The sequence below is a fragment of the Schistocerca cancellata genome, chromosome 12 (genome assembly GCF_023864275.1).
Source record: "Schistocerca cancellata isolate TAMUIC-IGC-003103 chromosome 12, iqSchCanc2.1, whole genome shotgun sequence".
Taxonomy (NCBI): domain Eukaryota; kingdom Metazoa; phylum Arthropoda; class Insecta; order Orthoptera; family Acrididae; genus Schistocerca; species Schistocerca cancellata.
In genome coordinates, this window is record NC_064637.1 from 161,646,397 (window position 1) to 161,669,154 (window position 22,758).

The 22,758-nt window shown below is 40.0% G+C and overlaps 1 protein-coding gene across 1 annotated transcript in view; it reads right to left on the reverse strand.

Moving 5' to 3' along the window:
* Positions 1 to 700: 700 nt before the first annotated feature.
* Positions 701 to 22,758, reverse strand: part of LOC126109550 (uncharacterized) — a 456,059-nt gene continuing 434,001 nt past the window's right edge. The window contains exon 10 of the mRNA XM_049914566.1: positions 701 to 6,649. Within this exon, the coding sequence (XP_049770523.1) occupies positions 6,490 to 6,649 (160 nt within the window). The 3' untranslated portion in view covers positions 701 to 6,489. The remainder of the gene's footprint in view (positions 6,650 to 22,758) is intronic.

Here is a 22,758-nt window from a genome sequence, read left to right on the forward strand (position 1 = left end):
AATCACAGATACAAAATGTGTCTTTCGTTTTTACAGTCTACCGCACCTCTTTGGCATTGTGTGCACAATGCACGTAAGTGGCCAGTTGAACACTCTAGTCTTGTGACTATTAAAGCGTATCAGTCCTACAGAAAACATAACTTTTTAGTGCCCTAGGTCTGTCAGTGGTCCTGATACACAAACATACACAGTCAGTCCATTCACAATTTCAGCTGAAAATTATTTCTCCATTTGCTGCTGCAAAATGACCAAATAACTGTATTTCATTTACCCTTGTCAAATTAGGCATTTACAGCCATCATCAATATAGTATCAAAATTAGACTGAAACCATATCTGAATGGTTACAAGCTTAGGACTAAATACTACAATGGACAGAGGTTTCCTGCAATGAGCAATGGTTGATTGAGGGATTGCTTTTAATATTATTAATAACTGAATTACTCAAAATTCTAAATGTAGATATTCAAAATATCACTAAATTGAGATTGTGAGCATATATTTTAGAAATATGGGTTATCACTGTTATGAAAAAATGGTGATGACGAGCATAAAACTGTTAATTATTGAGCCAGAGAATGTTTTCATAAGGCCATTTTAACTTATCAAATGTGGTTTTTTGGTGAAACATTGTAAATTAACTAAACACTGTTTTTTGCCTTGTTTTACGAATTTTATTATGATTACTGCACAACCTAGGTTTCAGGTTACAAGCCCTGAAAGGGGTCTTATAACCTGAAACCTAGGTTGCCCAGAAACCATGATAAAGTTCGTGAAAAAAGGTAAAAAACAATGTTTGTTTAACTAATCTTCTTAAGGTATTTCTACCACAGGTAACAAAAAAATATGGAAATATAAATCCTGTGTTATTGGATTTGTCTCTTCAGGGAAGCTCTAGGTAAGTAGGATTTAACTGGCATTACCTCCCATTCAGAGCTATCAAATGTGTGCAACAAAAAGATAATGAATGTATACGATATGCAGTGACAGTCCGAAATTAGGTGGTACTGCTGTGCGGAACATCACTGTGAGATCTCGTCACAGGTGAGAGGACAGCACAGAATGTAGGCAGTGAAAGAAATAGTGTACGTGACAGCAGAGGTCGAGGAACTGCGATGTGATACTGAGCAGCACCACAAAGCCGGCACGTTAAGACTACGTACTGCACTTGTTCACTTTGGTAACACATTATAGCACAAGTACGTGATGCACATACAGAATTACCAAATCAGTGGGATATATATAGGAACTGGAAAATTAATTGATGTGGGTCCTGCGAGAACGTACTCTTGGGTTGTGTGTGGGGGAGGGGAAGGGGAATGGGTGCAATTTCACATTACTTAGGTATGGAGGAGAACACTGGTGTTCCTGCTTGGCATCTCAACTGTGTGGCATCATTTTTAGAGAACAAAAAGATGAATGAAAAGAATGAAGACTAATTTCTGTGAGGAAAGGAAAAGTTAATAGAGAAGCAGTTCTGATTATGCACTTAGTAGCAAAAGATGAAGAATGGGAAACAGTGATATCTTTGTAGCAGTTTTTGGCTCACAGAAAGTGGTTCACAATATGAGGTGGGATAAGATGGTCGATACCCTGGGATGAGTAAGGTGAAGAATAGAGGCACACATATTATCTACAAAAAAAATAGTGGAAACTTAGTAAATGGGCACAAGGTAGCTACGTATCGACGACAGTGTGAGGTGGGCTCACCGTTTACCACAAGTGTTATTAGACACGTGTGTGAGGAAGAAATTCGCAAATCAGTTATAACGAAGAGCATATATGATTTAAAAACAGAGATAAGGCAGAATTGATGAAAAGTATTAATAACAAGAAGAGGGATGCATTTCACTGACAGACAGAACAGTGTCGTATTCTGGTGTCTGGAACAGCACATTACACGTGTGGCAGGAAATTCTAGTGGCAGAGTTTCGCCATCCCTTTTCCACAGCGTGGACCGTGCCTCCGCACATCCGGTGAGGCATAGGCACCTCTCTCTCCTCTGCTCATTCACTGGACATTCTGCAACTACAGTTGTTTATGGTGGTGTACACTGTGGCACACACATCTCTTGAATAATGTTAACAGAGAGGTTCTTGTGGTTTTTAGACCAAAATACTGGAAGAAGAAATGGTGATATGATTGTGGAAATGGTGATCATGTGATTGTGAACCAAAAAACTGATGAAACTATTTCAACAGACTTTTCTTACAAACTCGGGAATACTGGAGGAATAACAAGTTTGTCAATGTGGACATTGTCTGCAACAAATATATAAATATTCATTTTATAAATTGTGAACTGCATCGGGAATAAGGGGTTTGTTTATAAAAAGAATACCATAGAAATATTCCTTAGGATGACACCTGCCATTCCCATTAAATTTATTAAAATTATCGTGTTGAGAGGATAACATATTTTCAAAATTTTCTCTTTGGAAATACACATTTAACAAAGATTGCATGTGGATCATTGCAATGTATAACGAAATTACAGAAATAAAGAAAGAAGGTTCAAAAGAGTTAAATCTGCTATGGCAGTGTGTTTAGACTGTGTGTTTCCATTGTCTTTGCTGATTCAATGTACACACAAGATTCCACCTGCTGTGTTGGAGATGATGATATTCAGGAATTCCACAAGGCCTCCACATATTCCCTGTTTTGCAACTGTGCAGCAACAATTTAAAGTCTTCACCACTACTGCTTGGGTACTCATTTGATCTGTTATCTTTCAAAAGCAGGGAGTTGCAAGTAATTTTTTATTGTGACACTTATCCTGTTGAAAATAACCTGGAGGTTCTCTAAACACAGGTTGAGTTGTTTCCTTTTGATGAATTCTACTGTGTGTAAGACCAGTCACACTTTCCTCCCTTTTTTAATCTGAATGCTAACAGTTCAAGTATGTTGTGAGTGCAAAGTTGCATACACTGGGTTGCAGCTCTGTGTATCACAATCAATTGCTGGCCAAAAAAAGTAATCACCAGAAATCTTATTACAACGAAACAGGTTTTCCATAAATACTCCTCAAGTTCTTCGTTCAAAGTGACTACTAAATAAGGGGCAACATTTTGAAGTTATCTACTCTTTCGAACACTTCACAACTTTACGAGGGACAGTACTTAATTCGTAGCTGCTAAACTGCCCCCCAGACCGAAACAATTGGGTTCCTCTTGATGCATTTGCAATATCTTTCTAATTTTAATTACCAACATTGCTAACTGATCACAAATTAAACTCACAGTAAATGTGTTCCTCTGATAATTATTCTTCCTCTGGATTTACCTTAACCAAAGAGAAGATAAAAATCAATTTCTAGTAAGTTGTTATTGTTAATTAGATATTTATGAGACCAAAAATTAGAATAGTTTATTTTAGTGGAATACTGTAATACATTAATGAGTGCCATCAAAAATCAGTCACCTGTGGTCCGGACAGGTACATGAGCAGGACTCTAGGGAGTCCTGTACTTGCACCAGGAGAAGCAAGCAGCAGTACCAATAGCATAGCTGGGGGAGTAAAACACTCTCTGTGTGCCTTACACTTCTAAGTATGAAACTGCTCTACTACAAAGTGATGCAGAATTCATTAACATCCAAATGAAATCATGTATCAGACTCTGTACACCATCAAGAACACACCAAACTTATTTTGTATGACAGTAGCTCATACGTTACATACTAATGAGCTCCCGTCAGGTTACAACATGTACTAGTGAAATGCACACTCTTGAAATATTTGTTTTTGTTGAGAATTTTGTAGACATAATTTTGTTCTAAAGTACTAAGATTGCCACAGTAAAAAAAAAAAAGTTAAAAATTAAGACTAACACTATACAAGACAGAAGATTGTTTACTTTCTGATAATTGAAATGACAATGCAGAAAAGTTGGCAAAATATAATTTTAGATGTATCCAATCATTTAATTGCAATTTGTATGTCAGATGCTTAATTTCAAATATAATAAAGTGCTGCACTTCTTCTGTCTTTTATATTGTTATTTATGATATTCCTTAATCTAAAACTTCATATTGTAAAGAATATTGAAGTATACAATCAACTGTGCAGGTGTAAATTACCTGCACTACACAATACACTAATCAGTTAAGGGTATTAGGCATTAGAGTCGCAAGGACAGTAATATTTTCCGACCAGCTACACATTAGGCCTCCCAGATGTAGACCGTACGGATTGACAGTGAGGTCACAAACTCATATTTTTAATACTGAGCACCACATATTTATTTTATTAGTTATACACACGAAAGAAAATTTTGAGACTAATATCGACACTGGTCCCGGGGAAACTACGCCCCCGGCATACGTATTCGGTTTCAGTATGGCACGTGGTCAGGAATTCTTATTTCAAAACTTGGCACACCACGGACGGACATTAGGTTGCCAACTGTTGAAACTAAATGCAGCTGCCCCAAAGGGAACTCCGTTTTTGTAGTATTTGCAATTTCAGGAAGGTTTCCACCACTCTTACATCAAGCATTCCCCACACTGACACAAATGTTTCACTAGTGACGCCACTAGTGAAGTCACTTCGATGGTGCCAGAATAAACTGCAGCAGGTTTGGCTGATGGCAACACTGAGGTTTCAATTGGTGAAAATGCTCATCTGTAGATAACATCTTCATTTTCAAAGTGGGGAATGACATACATCACCGAATAGGGCTGGCAGCTTTGAAATCCTTAGGTAGTGAGTGGTACATAAACTTCACCAATAGCAGTCTGCAGAGCAGTGGAGAAGCAGTTCTGAGTCCGCACTTGTTAGTCAAAGATGAAGAAAACTGAGACATCTTTGTAGCACCTGTGGCCTCCCAGCTCCGCTGTAGTTCAGGTGGTTCTCTAGGCCGAGGGGCACTCGTTTAGGCTGCGGCCGCCACTTACCAGATGTGGAAGCGACTTCAGGTAGTAGGCCTACGGAAGTGATAATTTCATGTGAATGTGGTGATTAGGGCCCACAGATATTAGAGTTTGTGTAGAGATTTACTGACAATGTTCATCTTGCAAACAATTTGTGAACAGAATTGGAAAGGAGGATAAAGACAGTACCAGAAGTGCCCTCCACCACACACCCTAAAGTTGCTCGTAGAGTATAGATGTAGAAAAATAGATGGAAGAATACCTCCTCATCTCGTGGAATGAAATTAGGAATGTACAACTGAAGGGTTTGATCTGGCAAAGAATGGTACAATTACAGTTGCCAATCAGTGGAGTAATGTTCATAAACACATTACTTCTGAGTTTTAAAAATAAAGTATATCTTCTTGTATTGTTACCTCTCAGCTTCCATATCACAAAAAAGTTTGTCTGTTCATTCCCACCTCACTTCTGTTCTCTCTCCAACCAAATCAGTTGTAACTCAGTTTCCCACTGTGCTGCCCTTAATTCCCTAATCGCTGTATTACATACCCCAGTTTTATCAGAAATACAGAAAAGAACAAGATGCCCACAATAAATTCTACTCCTGCAAAGCCTTTTGGAACTGAGGATGGTGTGACAGTCACGTCTGTAATGCTAGAGTTCTTGATGACAGTGATTTATTTGCCAGAATAACTCTCTCTCTTTTTTTTGAGGCCTTATCGAGCAGTCTGAATATTCATCGCTTTCTCTCCTCCACTGCAAAATCCGGTGATGAGATGACAAAGCAGAGAGATTACTGAACACAGTTGTTCAGAGGCCCTTTTGTTTCTCACGAAATGGTAGTTTTCAGACTGGCACTGTTTCCACGTAGACATTAGAGACGTGCTACACTGCCACACACAAACCTGCGAGAACATATACCCTCTACACGACAAGTATCAACTGCTCATGGAGGGCCTCTCCGGTGCTCTGCAAATAATTTTGTGTCAGTGTGGCGAAGCACTAGTAAGTGACGGGGGCAATTATGACTGATGGCACCTCGAACGTGCCCGTAGCATACAAATGTCGTATGCGGATTGAATCAAACGTGACACGGAGGAGCCTGTCAATCAAAAATTTGCTGTTACATTTTTATTGTTATCCAATACTTCCAGCTGGTAGGAGCACCCTTCTTCTGGTCCAGTAACAAAGACACTATCAGACAATAAAACCACTAGATAGTCAGTTTCTGTTGTTTGGAGATCTAGCAGCAAAACAGTTTAGAGACACACACACAGTCCACCAACAAGTGTACCACCTCACGCGTAAATTACATCGGCAACAGATCGGCTCCTATTAGTCATTGACATTTGTTTGTGGAGCTGACAGTTGTTCATTATCTCAGTACGTACTGTGGATCTCAAAGTGTACATAAGTTACACTCATTTGTCTCTTCCTCTCCCTCTATCCACTCTACAACAAGTGAGAGAGCCTTCAAAGTCCACGCACTGAAACTCGGCACCCGTTCTCCGCAGCACCGGTCAGTCCTTCGAGGGTAAATAGATCTGTGACACCCTGTTACGCCACAAGCACACCTTTACACTTGACGAGGTACGGGCACCCGGCCCCCACACCGCAGCCTCCTCAGCCGCGACCCGAGTCGTCGTCCTCGGGCAGGACGATGGACACGGACTTGCGCGGTCCTTTCGGCGGGGTCGTCGGTGACGGCGATACGGCACCGTCGGCGGCGGGCGCGACGACAGTCAGGACCGGCTGCTCGGTGGTGGTGGCATCTGTCTGAGCACTGTGGACAGAATTTTACTCATTTTCAGGATACTCGAGTTACTTTGAACTCAATAAATACCATTTATATCTGCAAACATTTTTGTTAGTTAAGATTGCAAACGGAATGGTTTTATATCAATTTTGGGCATACATTCCAACAGCTGCATTTGTAATCCATCTGAAAAAAAGGAAGCAAAAAAGTGGCAGATTTCAGATGGAAAGTTTTGTAGCTAAATCTGTGGGGCTCCAGTCATGATCGGGCTTCTGGCCTGACTGCAAGTGGGACTACAGTCTTCCATTTACTGCAGCACTAGGAGGGAGAGGGTGGCGATCCCATCTCTCCGACCAGCTTTTACCCCGGGGAAGATCGCCGCTGCTCAGTTCGATAGCAGATCCGATGGATCTAGAGGTATTCCGGCGGGGCTGCAGTCGGGGAAAGAACCCCCGGCCCCTGTGCGGGATTGAACTGGAGACTTCCACTGTCGGAGTCTGGTGCTCTACCTGCTGGACGAGCCACTTGTTTCGACAGTAACTGTTACTTTTGCTGCCAGGAAATAGAATAATAGAATCTGCCCCCCCCCCCCCCCCCCCCCCCCGTTCAGTTCTTTTGTTATACTGCTAGTATGTCCCACAGTAGTTGATTTATATGAGCAAAAATGACTTATCACTGAAATAGGAATCACAACTGATAAATACACTCTAAAAAGAAAATGAAACACTATGAAGGAATTATCCGAATGGGATGGAAATCGATAGATGTGACTAGGTGCACAGAGAAACAAATGATTACAATTTGCGTAAAACTGTACAATTTATTCGAGAGAAAGATCTTCACAAATTGAGCAATTGGAGAATGCGTCGGTCAACCTCTGGCCTTTACGCGAGAAGTTATAAGTTTGAAATTGATCGGTAAAGATGTTTGATGTTCTCCTGAGGAATACTGTGCCAAAATCTATCCGACCGGCACGTCAGATTGTCCAAATCCTGAGCCGGTCGGAGGGCCCTGCCTATAATGCTTCAAATGTTCTCAACTGGGGGAGAAATCCTGTCACCTTTCTGGCCGAAGTAGGATTTGGCAAGCACAGAGACGAGCAGTAGAAACTTCCATCGTGTGTGGGCGGGCAATAACTTGACAAAATGAAAGCACAGGACGGCTTGCCGTGAAGGGCAACAAAACGGGGTCAGAATATTGTCGACGTACTGCTGTGCTGTAAGGGTGCTACGGATGACAACCAAATGGGTCCCGTAACGAAAAGAAACGGCACTCCGGACCGTCACCCACAGTTGTCGAACCGTATCGTGGGTGACAGACGGGTTGGGGCTTAGTTTAAAGCAGGACCCGTCACTGCAGCCACAGAGGTTCCAGGCTGAAGACGTATCGGGAGACGCCCCAGATGGCGGTGAGGTACTGGCCTGACTGGTGCCCACCGTACAGCCTGACGAGTCGGAGTGACTGCCCGGGCTGGCATCTCATTTCTCAGCAGGACCCCTTCGGTTGTCATCGACGGAGCACTTACGGCACTGCAGTATGTTGACTACATTCTGCTCCCCGTTTTGTTGCCCTTTGTGGCAAGCCATCCTCGGGCCTATATTTTGGCAGGGTAATGCCTGCAACACGTGACGATAGTTTCTGCCGCTCGTCTTAGTGTAGCCAAATCCTACCTCGGTCGGCGAGATTGACAGATTTCTCCCCGACTGAGAACATTTTAAGCATTAGGGGAAGGACCTCCAGACACCTCGGGATTTTGATGATCTAACACACCAACTGAACACAATTTAGCACAACATTCCTGAGGAGGATATCTGACAACTCTGTCGATTGATGCCAAGCTCGAATAACTGCTTGCTTGAGGGCCAGAGTTGGACCGAAACATTGTTGACTTGCTCAGTTTGTGTAGCTCTTTCTCTTGAATAAATTATACAATTTTTCTGAAATTGTAATCATGTACAGCACATCTACCTATTTCCATCACATTCAGATAATTCCTTCATGGTGCATCCTTTTCTTTCCTTTTCTTTTTTTCCTCGCGTATGTTGACAGTCACAAGTAGTATATGTTGCGCCCAAAACTTTTAAAAGCTTTTGGATGCATTCATCTGTCATACTCCACAGATCCCGTCGACAAGGAGGTGCTTCGGGTGTGTGAAACAAATCGAAGTTATGTTAATTTGAGACAGAGGCATCGTAGAAGCTTCACCTGTATTAACACTAAGCTATCACTATACTGCTTAATGCTTGTCACACTTAGTCACCTATATTTAATCGCATAAATTATTAATGAAGCTGATCTTCTGCAGTATGCTGCTGCCTTCTCAGTTTCTTTACACATCTGTTGTTTACCTACTATTCACAGCTTATATTTATTTGTTTACAATTGCAGTTTTCAAAGAAATTATTTTTGTGTCTGTAAACCCTGAATCCTGCGTGTACTTGTCATGCATATTTATACCAAACACTGCTATTTGCCTTATAGCTAATGGAAGTTTTCAGTCCCTAAATCTAGATAGTCAGATAATTTGTAGAAAGACTGGCTAATTCGAAATGTTTTTAATTTTATTTTAAACTGGCAGGATTCCTAATTTATGGGTTTACATCAGATGGGAGCTTGTTTACTGGCTTACTACCAAAGTAAGTAGTTCTTTCCTGAGGCAAAGTCTACATGGAAATTGTTTCTTTTGTCTCTTATTATGACTGCGTGTATCACACTTCAGTTGAAACTGTTCGGCAGTTGTTTTTCTGCACCCTGCTCACCGTCACATGAACCCAGGATGGCCACAAGTGGGAGTCGAGCACACCCTCACACACACCAAAATGTCTCCCACAACCCTGTAGCAGCCACTGCATGATCTACCCACTACAACTGTTTCAGTACTCCAGTAAATGTAAACGTTATTCCGTTATGTATTGTGACATGGCAGTGACCATGTGAGTCAGCCTCTGTGTGAAGTTGTCAGAATTGGCCTAGGTGCAGTACAGTGACAGCTATGTCGAGATCAGTATATTTCATCAGCTTTGATTAATGCAGTGAAAATGAATTGAAAGCTGCATATACATCAGTTCAGTAATTAGTGTGTCACCTTTTTGTTCCTACACACGCAATGGATACAATTAGAAAACTGCATTGCAACAAATCAGGATCACTTATGATCACCCCTACAGCAACAGAGAAAATCGTATCGTATTGTATTGTATATTTATTGGTCCTGTGAATTATAAATTGTACGGGGGTACATAATGATACAGGACAAGTCAAATAATTTCAATAAAGTTTAACAGAAAACTGTCTTATGGTTTCCAGTATATAGCAATATAAGTCTAACATATGGGAATAACATTTCACAAATACACAAATTTTACACAAACACATTTCTTACTTTCAGCCCTGATTATCAAATACACACATATATGTAATAGACCACATATAATACACAGATAAATCTACATGTACACATTTCTTATTTTGGCCTTAATTGTATAAACTATTTAAATTTTTCACATATTTACATTGTAGATAAAAATTCATCAACACTATAGTAGCAATTCTGTAGCAGGTCGTCACTCACTGTAGTTTTGAATTTTTGCATGCCAGTTATTGCCTTAATTTTTTTAGGTAGTTTGTTATAAAGTTTTTTCCTGCTTGCAAGGGTCCTTTTTGTTTTAGTGTTGTATGTCAAAACTGCATATGTAAATCTTGATTATTCCTTGTGTTGTATAAATGGATATTTTGGTTTTTTGGAGCAATCTTGCTATTTTCATCTACAATTTTCCTTATAAACATTATTGTTTCTAGGATATATAGGCATGGTAATGGAAGAATATGAACCTTTTTAAATGAGGCTTTGTATGAAGATAAATGTGCTGTGCCTTCCATTCTTTTTTGTGCAATAAAACAGCTTTTGCTGGGTGGTGAATTTTCCCAGCATATTAAACCATATCTTAGTAGCGATTCTGCTTGGGCATAGTACACGTTTTTTTTTTTTTTTTTTTTACTTGCTTTGATGTGCGTCCAGCAAGAATTTTTATACTGTAACAAATAGTATTTAATTTACTACATAGGTGTTGTGTGTGTTTCTGCCATCTCAGGTCATCTTAGATCCAAACTCCCACAAATTTGGTGCTATTTACAATGTCAAATCTTTTACCTAACAGTTCTATGGTTGCAGTTAGTCTGTTTATTCTGCACTGTGTAGATGCATAGTGTTTGTTTTATGTGTGTTTATTATTAAGTTGTTCATTGCGAACCATTCTGATATATGTGAAGCGCTCTTTTTTATTTTGGAGCTCTCCTGGGGTCTTTCCACTGATAAGTATATTTGTATCATCGACATATTTAATGTACTTATAGTTAAAGCTGGATGGTTCCAGGTCATTTACAAACAGCAAGAACAAGATTGGTCCCAGTATGGAACCATGTGGCACACCGTATTTAACACTGTTTTTTCTGAATGATAGGAAATTAAATTTTTTACTTCTTTGTACAAGACTTCAACTATTTGGTGTCTGTTTTGTAGATATGACTTCACCCACTCATAAGCTGGGCCTCTGACACCAACATTTTCTAGCATTCTAAGCAATAGACCATGGTTAATGATGTCAAATTCTTTAGAAAGATCTAGGAATATTGCTGCTATGTGTTCTTGTTTATCTAATGCATTTAAAGCTCCATTTAAAAAATCAGTAATAGCTGTCTTGGTGGATTTACATTTTTGGAAACCATGCTGTGTAGGTGAGAAAAATTTATTTTTTTCGATGAAATCTAAGAGTATTTTATAAAAGATTTTTGCTATTTTAGAAAAAACAGATAGTAGAAAGACTGGCCTTTTTGTACAACAGCTTCACTTTTGCTATTTTTAACCTTTCTGGGAAGATTCCCTGAGAAAGTGAACTATTGCATATGTCTACCATGGGCCTAACTACTAAGGGTGCACAGTTTTTAATGATATGGTCTGGTAAGTTGTCAGTACCAGAGGAAAATTTTGATTTTTAGCTCCCCTATTTTTTTCAGCATTTCCTCTTCATCTGTTGGTTATAGGAAGAGAGTTGTTCCTAGAGATAGTTTTAATCTGATTTGCAGTGGCAGCATATTAGAAATTTTGCTTCACCAGAATCTCAGCTGCCTCAGAAATATGAGTTAAAATTATTTGCTATCTACTGGGGATCAGATATTACAGAAGAGATTTCTTTCCATTTGATATTATGGTATTCTCTCTGTTTTACTCCTGTTTCATGCCTGACAATGTCCCATGTGGCTTTCATTTTATTTGGTGCATTTGCTCTGAAGGAACTGTTTGCCATTCTTTTTGCTACTTTTATGACTTTAGTTAAAATCTTTTTGTAATTCTTAAAATAAGTATCAAATTCTTGGGATGTGGTGTGCTATCTAGATATTTCATGAAGTAATCTCTTTTTATTCGCAGATATTTGTCTCCTTGTTGTGACCCATTTTATTTTCAGATCCTTTTTTGTGACTGTTTATGGAGTGGAAAGCAAAGTTCAAAATAATAGCTAAAACTATTTAGGAGTTTCAATCTAAGACAAGCAGCACTTGACTACATACAGAGCTAATATTCTGCAATACTTTGTGACAATAAGTTAAAATCAAACGACAGAAAGATCTCCTGATCCTCATAAATTTACATTTGTAATACAATGTTTTAATGTTCTGCAGAATCTGTCACGGAGAACCATTAGGGATTAGGAACAAACAAAGTTGTACAGTAACGAAAGATAATCGTCTGGCACAAACCTGTATGTCAGACTGACAATAAGATCCCACTGTGCCGGTTGGTACTACCCGTGCTTATGCCAGTAGATGTGACCTAGTAAAATAGCAGGGAACCCACAACTTCACAAAAACTGTTGTTTCCCCTCTTATCTGAAGTAGCTCCTGTTTTTCTAGTCATATCTCAATACTCAGTTGGTTACATTCATTTTCATCAATTACTTACCCACTTCTGAACCAACAGAGGCTCGTTTACAGCTCCTTACTCCCTGTCACCTGGCTTTACAGTGCTTCTGTGTCTCGTATTGTGACGACGTACATTGCAGTTCAGTTGAAATTATTTTTATTATGATCGACAACTGCCATTAGGGAGCAAATATATTGGGAAGTGAATGTAACTATTCTAGGAACCTTAAAAAGGCTTCTGCAAGATGTTCAGTTACCTACTTTACACAGCATTCTTACTGCACACTTCTGCTGAATTAATACTTCATTTAATTCAGGTGCACTAACACAGAAGATAATGCATCAATATTCTGCAAACCACAGTGAGGTGCATGGCAGTGAGTATGTCCCATTGTACCAGTTATTAGGATTTCTTCCCATTCCTTTCACACGTGGAGCATGAGAAGAATGATTGTGTGAATGCCTCTGTGTGTGCAGTATTTATTCTAACCTTGTCCTCACAACCCCTCTGTGAGCAGTAGTAGTTGGTTGTAGCATATTCCTAGAGTAATCATTTAAACCTGGTTCTTGAAACTTTGATAATAGACATTCTTGGGATAGTTTACATCTATCTTCAAGAGTCTACCAGTTCAGTTCTTTGTGACACTCTCCCACAGGTGAAACAAACTTGTCACCATTTGTGTTGCCCTTCTCAGTATACATTCAATATCCCCTGTTAGTCCTATTTGGTAAGGGTCCCACAGACTTAAGCAATATTTTAGGATGAGCTCCAGGAGTGATTTGTAAACATTCTCCTTCGCAGACTGATTGCACTTCCCAACTTACTGTCTCACTGAGTGCAGTTTTTATATGCAAATGTAAACCCTGCATATGAGTACGAAGTAAATTTTCACAAGATACTCTAATTTTTCAGAATGTAAAATTCAATTCTCTAAAAGCTTTTTTACATGTAGTATTTAAAAGCTGCACAAAAGGATGTGATTTTGTGTGATGGAAAGTAAAATACTGCAGGCTTTATTTAGTGCAATAAAATCAAAGAGGTGCATTTAAACAATGCTGAACTAATTGTAAAAATAAATGTTATATAACTTAAACGAATATTTGAAACGATTTGTCCCCTAAATCTCAGTTTAAATATAGGGGTTTCCCAGAAATGACACAATATTGTTTCATGACACTTGTATAAGCACCCGCACCTGGGTTTCGGGCCGGACCCCAGTTTACGTTCGATGCTGAGGTGCTGTTCCGTAATGTGGAGAACCTTGGCAATTTGGTTCGCGTGTGAGGGAGAATTTTAAACTAGACTGGGGCGGCAGTGCGGAGGGAGCTGTGCCCGGTTAATGTGAGCACCTGCAAGAGACCGGGAGTCGATTCCCGGCCTCGGTACAAATTTTCACTCACTGCTTTAGTCTGTATACATAGTCCAGTACATTGTCAAAGATGATTAGTGTTCATCAGAGACATTTCTATTGTCAGGAGCACCCACGGGAAGTGTGATAAGACTGCTAGTATTCTCTGTATACATAAATCATGTGAGCAGCAATCTGTGAATCTGTAGCTATTTGCTGACGACGCTGTGGTGTACGGGAATGTGCCTTTGTTGAGTAACTGTAGGAGGGTACGAGATGACTCGGAGAAAATTTCTAGTTGGTGTGATGAGTGGCAGCTAGCTCTAAATGCACAAAAATGTAAGTTAATGCATATAAGTAGGAAAACTGAACCCGTAATGTTCGCATACAGCATTACTAGTGTCCTGCTCGACACAGTCATGTCGTTAAAATATCTGGATGTAACATTGTGAAGCAATACAGAATAGAACTAGTGTGTGAGGATTATGGTAGGGAAGGCAAATGGTACACTTCAGTTTATTGGGAGAATTTTAGGAAAGTGTGATTTATCTGTAAAGGAAACTGCATATAGAATGCTGGTGCGATGTATTCTTCGATACTGCTCGAGTGTTTCGGATCTGTACCAGGTCAGGTCAAAGGTGGTCATCAGAGCAATTCACAGGTAGGCTGCTAGATTTGTAACCAGCATGTCTGAACAACACGTGTTACAAAGATGCTTTGGGAACTCAAATGGAAATTCCGGCAAGGAAGGTGATGTTCTTTTTCAGGAACACTACCAAGAAATTAGGGCTTGTACAGAGGCATATAGACAGTCGTTTACCCCTTCTTCTATTTCCGAGTGGAGCAGAAAAAGAGATGCCTAGTAGTGGTAGAGGGTACCCTCCGCCATGTACCGTATGGTGGCCTGCAGGGTATATATGTAGATGTAGAAATGCCCAATTACAGTGATAAATGTACTATATATCTTATTTATCTGGATAGATGACATAAGTGTTTTTCCAATTGCATCCATCCCATATTGCAAGTCGGAGAGTACATCACAATCCGCCACCACAGCTGAGTGGACAGTTTGCCGGCTCGCCGTGCCGGAGGGCCAGGGTTCGATTCCCAGCTCGGTTGGGGATTTTCTCTGCTCGGGGACTGGGTGCTCGTGTCGTCTTCACCGTCTCGATTTCATCCTCGTCGACGCGACGTGACGTGACGTCACCTCGAAAGACTCACACCGGGCGATTGGGACTACCCGCCGGGAGGCCCTTGCCACACGACATTTCATTTTTTACTGACACGAGAGTGCCACTCGACTGACAGATGAGCAGACAGAAATGTACTGACACGTAGATATACGAGCGTTAGTGGGTCACGAGAGGAATGTAGCAATTTTCCCACATTTGCTCCATAAAGCTGACTAGAGGGGTGTTTATAGTAAGTGCTCTGCGATGTTGAGAGGAAGCTACTTAAGTTCACGGATACTCATTAGAACTGTTATGACGTAGCATTCTCAATGAGATTTGTATCTACTCATCACCAATGCAAAAAAAGTACAGTTAGAAACGATTAAGATATATCTCTTACAAGAATAAAAAGCAGTTGCTTGTATACTGCAAAACTACAGACAATATGCTGTTTCATGACTAAGAATGTACTGAAAAATTAACAACAAAATTATTCACAATGTCGAGAAACTACCCACGGGAAGCTGGTAAGAATCCTGGTGGTGAAGAAAATATTTACTGCCAGTATTTGGCCGGCAAGTGAAGGAGAGATGGTGGTGTAAAGTTCCTGATCACCAGAGTTTGTGCCAGTGGCCTGGTTTAAATTCCAAACCTCTCTGCATTGTCTCGTGAAGTGAGAGCACGTGACGCTGTTGACGGCGATCCATCAGTCGGATGGAGATGTTAAGCTCAGCAGCCCCCTTGGTGCTATTTGTGAGGAGTAGGCTGTGTGCCAACAAAGGGTTTCATCCTGGGCCTTCTCTCACCACCACCACCACCACCACCACCTCACAAAAATACATACCTGTAGTATTGCAATTAATGTAATGGAGCATGTTGTCAATGATATGAATGAATGAAAGCCAAGAAACTGTACAACTGATGATTATTAACAAGGATCACTCAATAACATACATTAAGAATGCAGATAGTTTTTTTTCTTTGGCCCTAAAGAAATATGTCAAGTATTCAATAACCACTTCATAAACGATTGCCACATTATTTCTTCAGATACTGGTGCTCCTATTCCTTCTCTCTGTTCAGAACTACAGTTATTCCACAAGGTATTGTTTCTTGATCCGTTCACACCACATGAAAACTGCAGTATTACTCAAGAGAAACAAAACTCACACTTGTGTGGTTTCGATGACATATCTGATTACCTACACAAACACATCTGCCATCATGTGTCTTATCCACATTAGTTTAGATCAGATCTCTGAGACATGTTACAAAGAGATGTAATCATCCCAAAAAAATGTCGGAAGCATAGTATTGCCGTAAGACAAATGTTGCCCGAGGTTCCACACTTTGTGCACTGCTGTTTATTATATTTATGAATGATCTGCTCCAAGACATTCAGTAAGGTCTACCATAAATGTCTGCTAATGACACCAATTCAATACATTCAAATCACCAAAGCACAATGTCTGATAAAAACTGCATGCTAGTGAATTGGTTAAACACAAACAAACTGTTACTGAAGAAAGACAAAACTGTCTTTTGCCCATCACATATAGTTTCATAAAGGGTAGACAATGCCAGGTTGGAAAATGTGCTTGTAAACCGAGAGGTAACCAGTAAATTTCTTAGTGTGGAGAGATTACAGTCTGTTGTGGGATGTATATAAAAAAAGTCAGTAAATGTACTGCACGATTTGTGCTATACGTTTAATATTCCGAGAAAAGTGTGAGGCATAAAAAAACTTAACGAGTCTGAGAAACACGTAGAATGGCTACCAGAGTGCACCAGTGTAGTTTGTGTCGAGTGCTTTTACCGGGCCGGGTAGGGTGTACTGTGGGTGTGAACGGGGTCAGATCTCCGACGATCATGGTGGAGGTCACGGAGGTGCCGCGTACTCTCGTGAGATGGCACTGTCGGCACCTGACACGGCCATAGGTCTCTGTTTCACCGGCCGGTCAAAACTTGCAATATCTCGATTTGTAGGGCGTGACGGTTGCCCGACGTCAGACTGCACGGCAATGTGAGGGCACTTACTTGTCAGAGAGCTTTCTATCGACCCTTCTGGTCCCCACGAGGGAGGATTGCCGCACTGCGCACCGAGCACATCGTAACTCCTTCACCTCTGCATGTGCTGCTTGAGAACGAGTAATGGGCCCCTCGAAACATTCTGTGTCATTCCGCACCACTGTTCAGACTGGCAGCTGCCATACTGTGGAGTTACTGTCCCACTATTGACAGTTCGACAAGTACAGCTGTGTCCACAGTCGAGCCGTGACAGAGACGGGCAGACTGCCAACAGAGGTCACCGCACAGTGTTCGCCACTGAATTGCAGTTCTGTAGTATCACGGACGACCACTGAAAGCGAGAATGGTGGAGAGACCCCATTCTCATGACGTTTTCGAGAGGCACAGTGGTGTTACTCCCGGCATTACAGTGCGGGGAGCAGTCGGGTACGCCTTCGGGTCAGGGCCGGTAGCGACTGAGGGACTTCCGTGGCGTAACAGTATGCTAAGGACATCCTGCATCCTCTCGTGTTACGTCTAGTGTGACAGTATTGTGGTGGCGTTTTCTGAAAGGGTAATAGTCGTCGACAGGTGGCACGTGTGTGTGTGAACACTTTGCACGATGTTGAATTAATTTGCTGGCTGGCGACATGCCCGGATCTGTCCCTGTAAGACACGTGTGGGACCGGTTCGGCCATCACCTCCATCCCGGTGCCTGTATTGGGGATATCGGGGGCCGGTTATGACACTTGTAGGCTGGCTTGCCTGGGGAGAGGATGCGCTGACTTAATGGCAAATGGCGCCCTTGCCAAAACAATTGGTGCTTGCCCCCCTGGCCAGAGGGGATCCAATGTCAGACTGATGAGTGGATTCGTACCGCTGAGTTTGTTGTAAATTTGACACATCCACCATTTGGGTGTGCTTCCTTTTTTTTTCCAGGCAGTGTATGTTTGTGAAACAGTACGCTTTATTTCTGAAAATGGATATATTTTTACAGAAAGTGAAAGAGGTCCACCATCATCAGTCTCATCTTTCCAATGAGTTAGTTAGGTACAAGTTCCACTGGTAAATCTCACGGTAACCGTTAAGATGTGGAATGTGTCAAGTGCATAAGAAATGCACTCGAGAATGTTTTGTTTTTTTGCACAAAATACATATATAATACCTATAGATTTATTTATCCCTATACAATAATTAATCTATGTTATAGAAGCAGTTGTAAAGGAGATATGATTTAAATTTATTTTTAAAACTGTTACTGCTGTCTCAAATTTTATTTCATCTGGTAATTTATCAAAAATTTTTACTGCAGCATATTTTAATCCTTTCTGTGCCAAAGATAGCTTAAGTAGAGGATAGTGTAAGTCTTTCTTTCTTCTGGTATTATAATCATGAATGTCACTGTTGTTTTTGAACTGGTCCATCTTGTTGAGAACAAATTTCATTACTGAGTAAATGTACTGTGAGGCTGTTGTAAGAATTCCTAATCTTTTAAAGAGATGCCTACAAGATGTGTGAATATCAGCCTCACACATTATTCTAACCACTTTCTTTTGAGCAGTGAATATGTTTTGCCTAAGTGTTGAGTTACCCCAAAATATTATTCTGTATGACATCAGAGGGTGAAACTATGTGAAGTATGTTAGCTTGCTAATTTCTATATCCTCAATATTAGCAATTATTCTGATTGCAAAAGGTGCTGAACCTGGTCACTTTAGGTGGTCCAAAATATGAATTTTCCAATTAAGATTCTCACCTATATGTACATCCAAAAACTTAGTATGCTCTACCCTGGCTACTGACTTCTGTTGATGTGTTATATTTAGTGAAGGAACTGTACTCCTTCCAGTAGAAAATTTAGAGCAAGCCCATTCACAGAAAACCAATCAATAATTTTTCGAAAGGCATTATTTTTTTCATTTTCTATTGGAGTTTCTTTCACTGGATTAATAATTATGCTTGTATCATCATCATATGTGTCTATAATTTCTCAGTGGCTATGTAAAGGATACAGGAGTCTAAAGCACAAGGGAGCTCCTCTATTCGAGAAGCTACCAAAAAGCTTAGTTGAATTGACAAGGATTCAAGGCAAAAGTGAAAATGTTACTTAACAGGAGAATGGGTGTATACAGTACAAGTTTTTATTAATGACAGTGTAAATTAACAAAGTTAAATATTTTCATATGTACCATGTGTTTACAGCTAACTTCATTCATTCTACCGTGACATATTTAAGGAAAATTTAAGTGTATACTATAAAAGGATTGGAAAACAGAAAATGGAGATGGTGTATTTGTACCGCTAGATGAGGGACTCGAATCCACTAAAATAAAAGTTGTAGTTGTAGCTGCACGTGCGACTGTTTTGGCAAGGCTCAGTATCAAGGATGGGCAAAAAATTATAAAAGGGTCTTTCTGTCCACCACCAGGCTCTCCTCCTGAAGTAACTTAAAACTTTAGGGAAAACCTCAGTTCAGTTGTACACTAGCTCCATAATTATACTGTAAAGATTGGCAGAAACTTTAACCATCCAACAATCAACTGGGATAATTACAGTTTTCTTAGTGGTGGGTATTATGAGACATTCTGTAAAACATTACTAAGTGCCTTCTCTGAAAACTACCTTGACAAGATAATTAGGAGACCCGCTCATTATGGAAAAATATTGAATCCCATGACAACAAATAGACTTGACCTCTTTGAGGATGTCCACATCCAGACTGATAACAGTGATCACAACATGATTGCGGCAACAATGACTACCACAGTAAAAATGACAACTAAAACAAGCAGAAAGGCATATATGTCCAGTAAACTAGATAAAAAAAACCAGTAGTGTCATCTCCCAATGAGGAACTGGAAACTTTCAGCAGAGGGCAGGAGCATGTAGGGGAACTCTGGCTCATCTTTAAAAGAATAGTTGACCCTGCACTGGCTAGATATTCACCCAGTAGAACAGTTCATAATGAGAGAGAACCTCCATGTTATACAGTCAATATAAAGAAACTTCTAAAGAAACAGAGATTACTGTATAATATGTGTAAAACAAAGTGTAAGACTGTAGATAGACATATGCTGAATGGAACATGTTGGGCTGTCAAGAGGGCAATGTGTGAAGTCTTCAGTTACTATTGTAGCAGAATCTTGTCAAATAATCTTCCACAAAACCCAAAGAAATTATGTTCATGTGTAAAGGCTGTTAGTGGCATGAAAGTTAGTCCAGTCACTAGTGAATCAGATGGGAACTGGAGCTGAGAATAGCAAAGCAAAACCAGAAATGTTTAACCCTTTTTTCAGTTTCTTAAAAAAAATTTGTACCACTGAAAAGAAGAGTGAAATAGATATTAGTGTCAGCGGTGTTGAGAAACAACTGAAAGCATTAAAACCGAACAAAGCCCCATGGCCCAATGGAAACCCTGTTATATTCTATACCCAGTTCACAGCCAAGTTAGCCCCTCTGTTAACTATAATTTGTCATAAAGCCCTCGAACAAAAATCTGTGCCCAGTACCCAGAAGAAAGCACAGGTCATGCCTATCTTCAAGAAGGGTAGTAGAATTGATCAATAAACCTACTGCAAAATATTCTTGACATAGATTTGTTTTAGAATCTTAAAACATATTCTGCACTTAGGAACAAAATTTGCAAAAACAACGATCATATGAGAACCGACTCTGACTTTTCTCATAAGATATCCTGAAAGCCATGGATCGAGGTAATCGGATGGATGCAGCATTTCTCGATTTCCAAAAAGCATTTGACTCAATAGCAAACCTACATTTTTTATCAGAAGTATGATCATCTGGAGTGTCAAGTGAAATTTGTGACTGGACTGATGACTTCTTGGTAGGAAGAATGCAGCATGTTATCTTACACAGAGAATCACTGTGAGATGTAGAGGTAACTTCAGCTGCACCGCAGCAAAGTGTGTTGGGACCCTTGCTATTCATGTTGTATATTAATGATCTTACACACAACATTAATGGTAATGTCAGACACTTTGCAGGTGGTGCAATTATCTATGATGAAGTACTGTCTGAAAGAAGCTGCACAAATATTCACCAGATCTTGATACCGGGTGATGTGGTGCAATGGTTAGGACACTGGACTCGCATTCTGGAGGATGTAGTTCAAACCAGCATCCGACCATCCTGATTTAGGTTTTTTGTGATTTCCCTAAATTCCTTCAGGCAAATGCTGAGATGGTTCCTTTGAAAGGGCGCAGCCAAGTCCCTTCCCTGCCCTTCCCTCATCCAACGGGACCAATGACCCTGCTGTTTGGACCCCCCCCCCCCCTTCCGATCAACCAACCAACCAACCAACCAACCAGGTCTTGATCAGATTAAAAAGAGGTGCAATATTTGGCAGCTTGCATTAAATGTTAAAGAATATAAAATTTAGTACTTCGCAAAACAAAACAAAACAAAACAAAAAAGAAACATAGTACTGTAGGCTATGAATATATCTGTGAGTCACAGTAGGAATCTGTAAACTCAAGCAAATACTTGGGTGTAACAATTATTATGAGCTTGAAGTGGAACCATCACATAGGCTCAGTCGTGGGTCAGCAGGTAGCAGACTTAGGTTTATTGCCAGAATACTATGGGAATGCAGTCAGTATACAAAGAAGATTGCTTACAAAATGCTTGTGTGACCCATCCTAAAATATTGATCAAGGGTGTGGTACCCATGCCAAATAGGAGTAATAGAGATATTGAACAAATTCAGAAAATGACGACACAAATGGTCACACGTTTGTTTGACTCGTGCAACAGTGTGACTGACATGTTGAAAGAACTGAATTGTCAGACTCAAGAAGACAGATGGACATTATCCTGAGAAGGTCTTCAAATGATAACTCTAGGAATACATTACAACCCCCTACTTTTCACTCCTGTATAGGTGGTGAAGATAAGATTAGATTAATTACAGCACATGTAGAGGCATTTAAACAATCATTTTTCCTATGCTTCATATGTGAATGGAATGGGAAAAAGCCCTACTAACTGATACAGTGGGATGTACCCTCTGCCAAGCATTTCAGAATGATTCACAGATTACAGATGTAGGTGTAAATGTTATTTTTCTTATTACGAATTTAAAATAATCAAGGTAAATATTTTCTTTAACGTCATAAGTTTTTAGCACATTTGTTGGTTTTCTAGAGATGTAATTATTGTTTTTCCTATTGTGAGTTAGTTACAGTATTTATACAACTTGTGTGTGTAACTTATCATCCATTTGTAACAACACACAAAATGATTTCTGGGACCAATAAAAATCCAAACTAATCTAATCTAAAATGCCTTGTATTTTCACATTTTGTGATAACTGCCCTACACACGTGTTACGAAAAAACAACAGTTAGGTGGCACACAACATTCATCTCAAAAAATTCCGTTTTGGCCAGCAATATTGAAAGCCAGCAATATTGAAAGCCAGCAATATTGAAAGCCAGCAATATTGAAAGCCAGCAATATTGAAAGCCAGCAATATTGAAAGCCAGTAGTTATTCAGCATTCAGTATGTAAAAATTTGTCGTACGGTAGTATCAGTTGTTTAAATTCAGTCTGTGGCAAGCTATATTACAGGTGTAGTTGTTGGTAAATTCTACGTCAGCAGCATACAAACGAATTACGTATATGCAGTTCTTTATACGGAACAGTCAAAGTGTGTAGATGAAGTATTATTTGT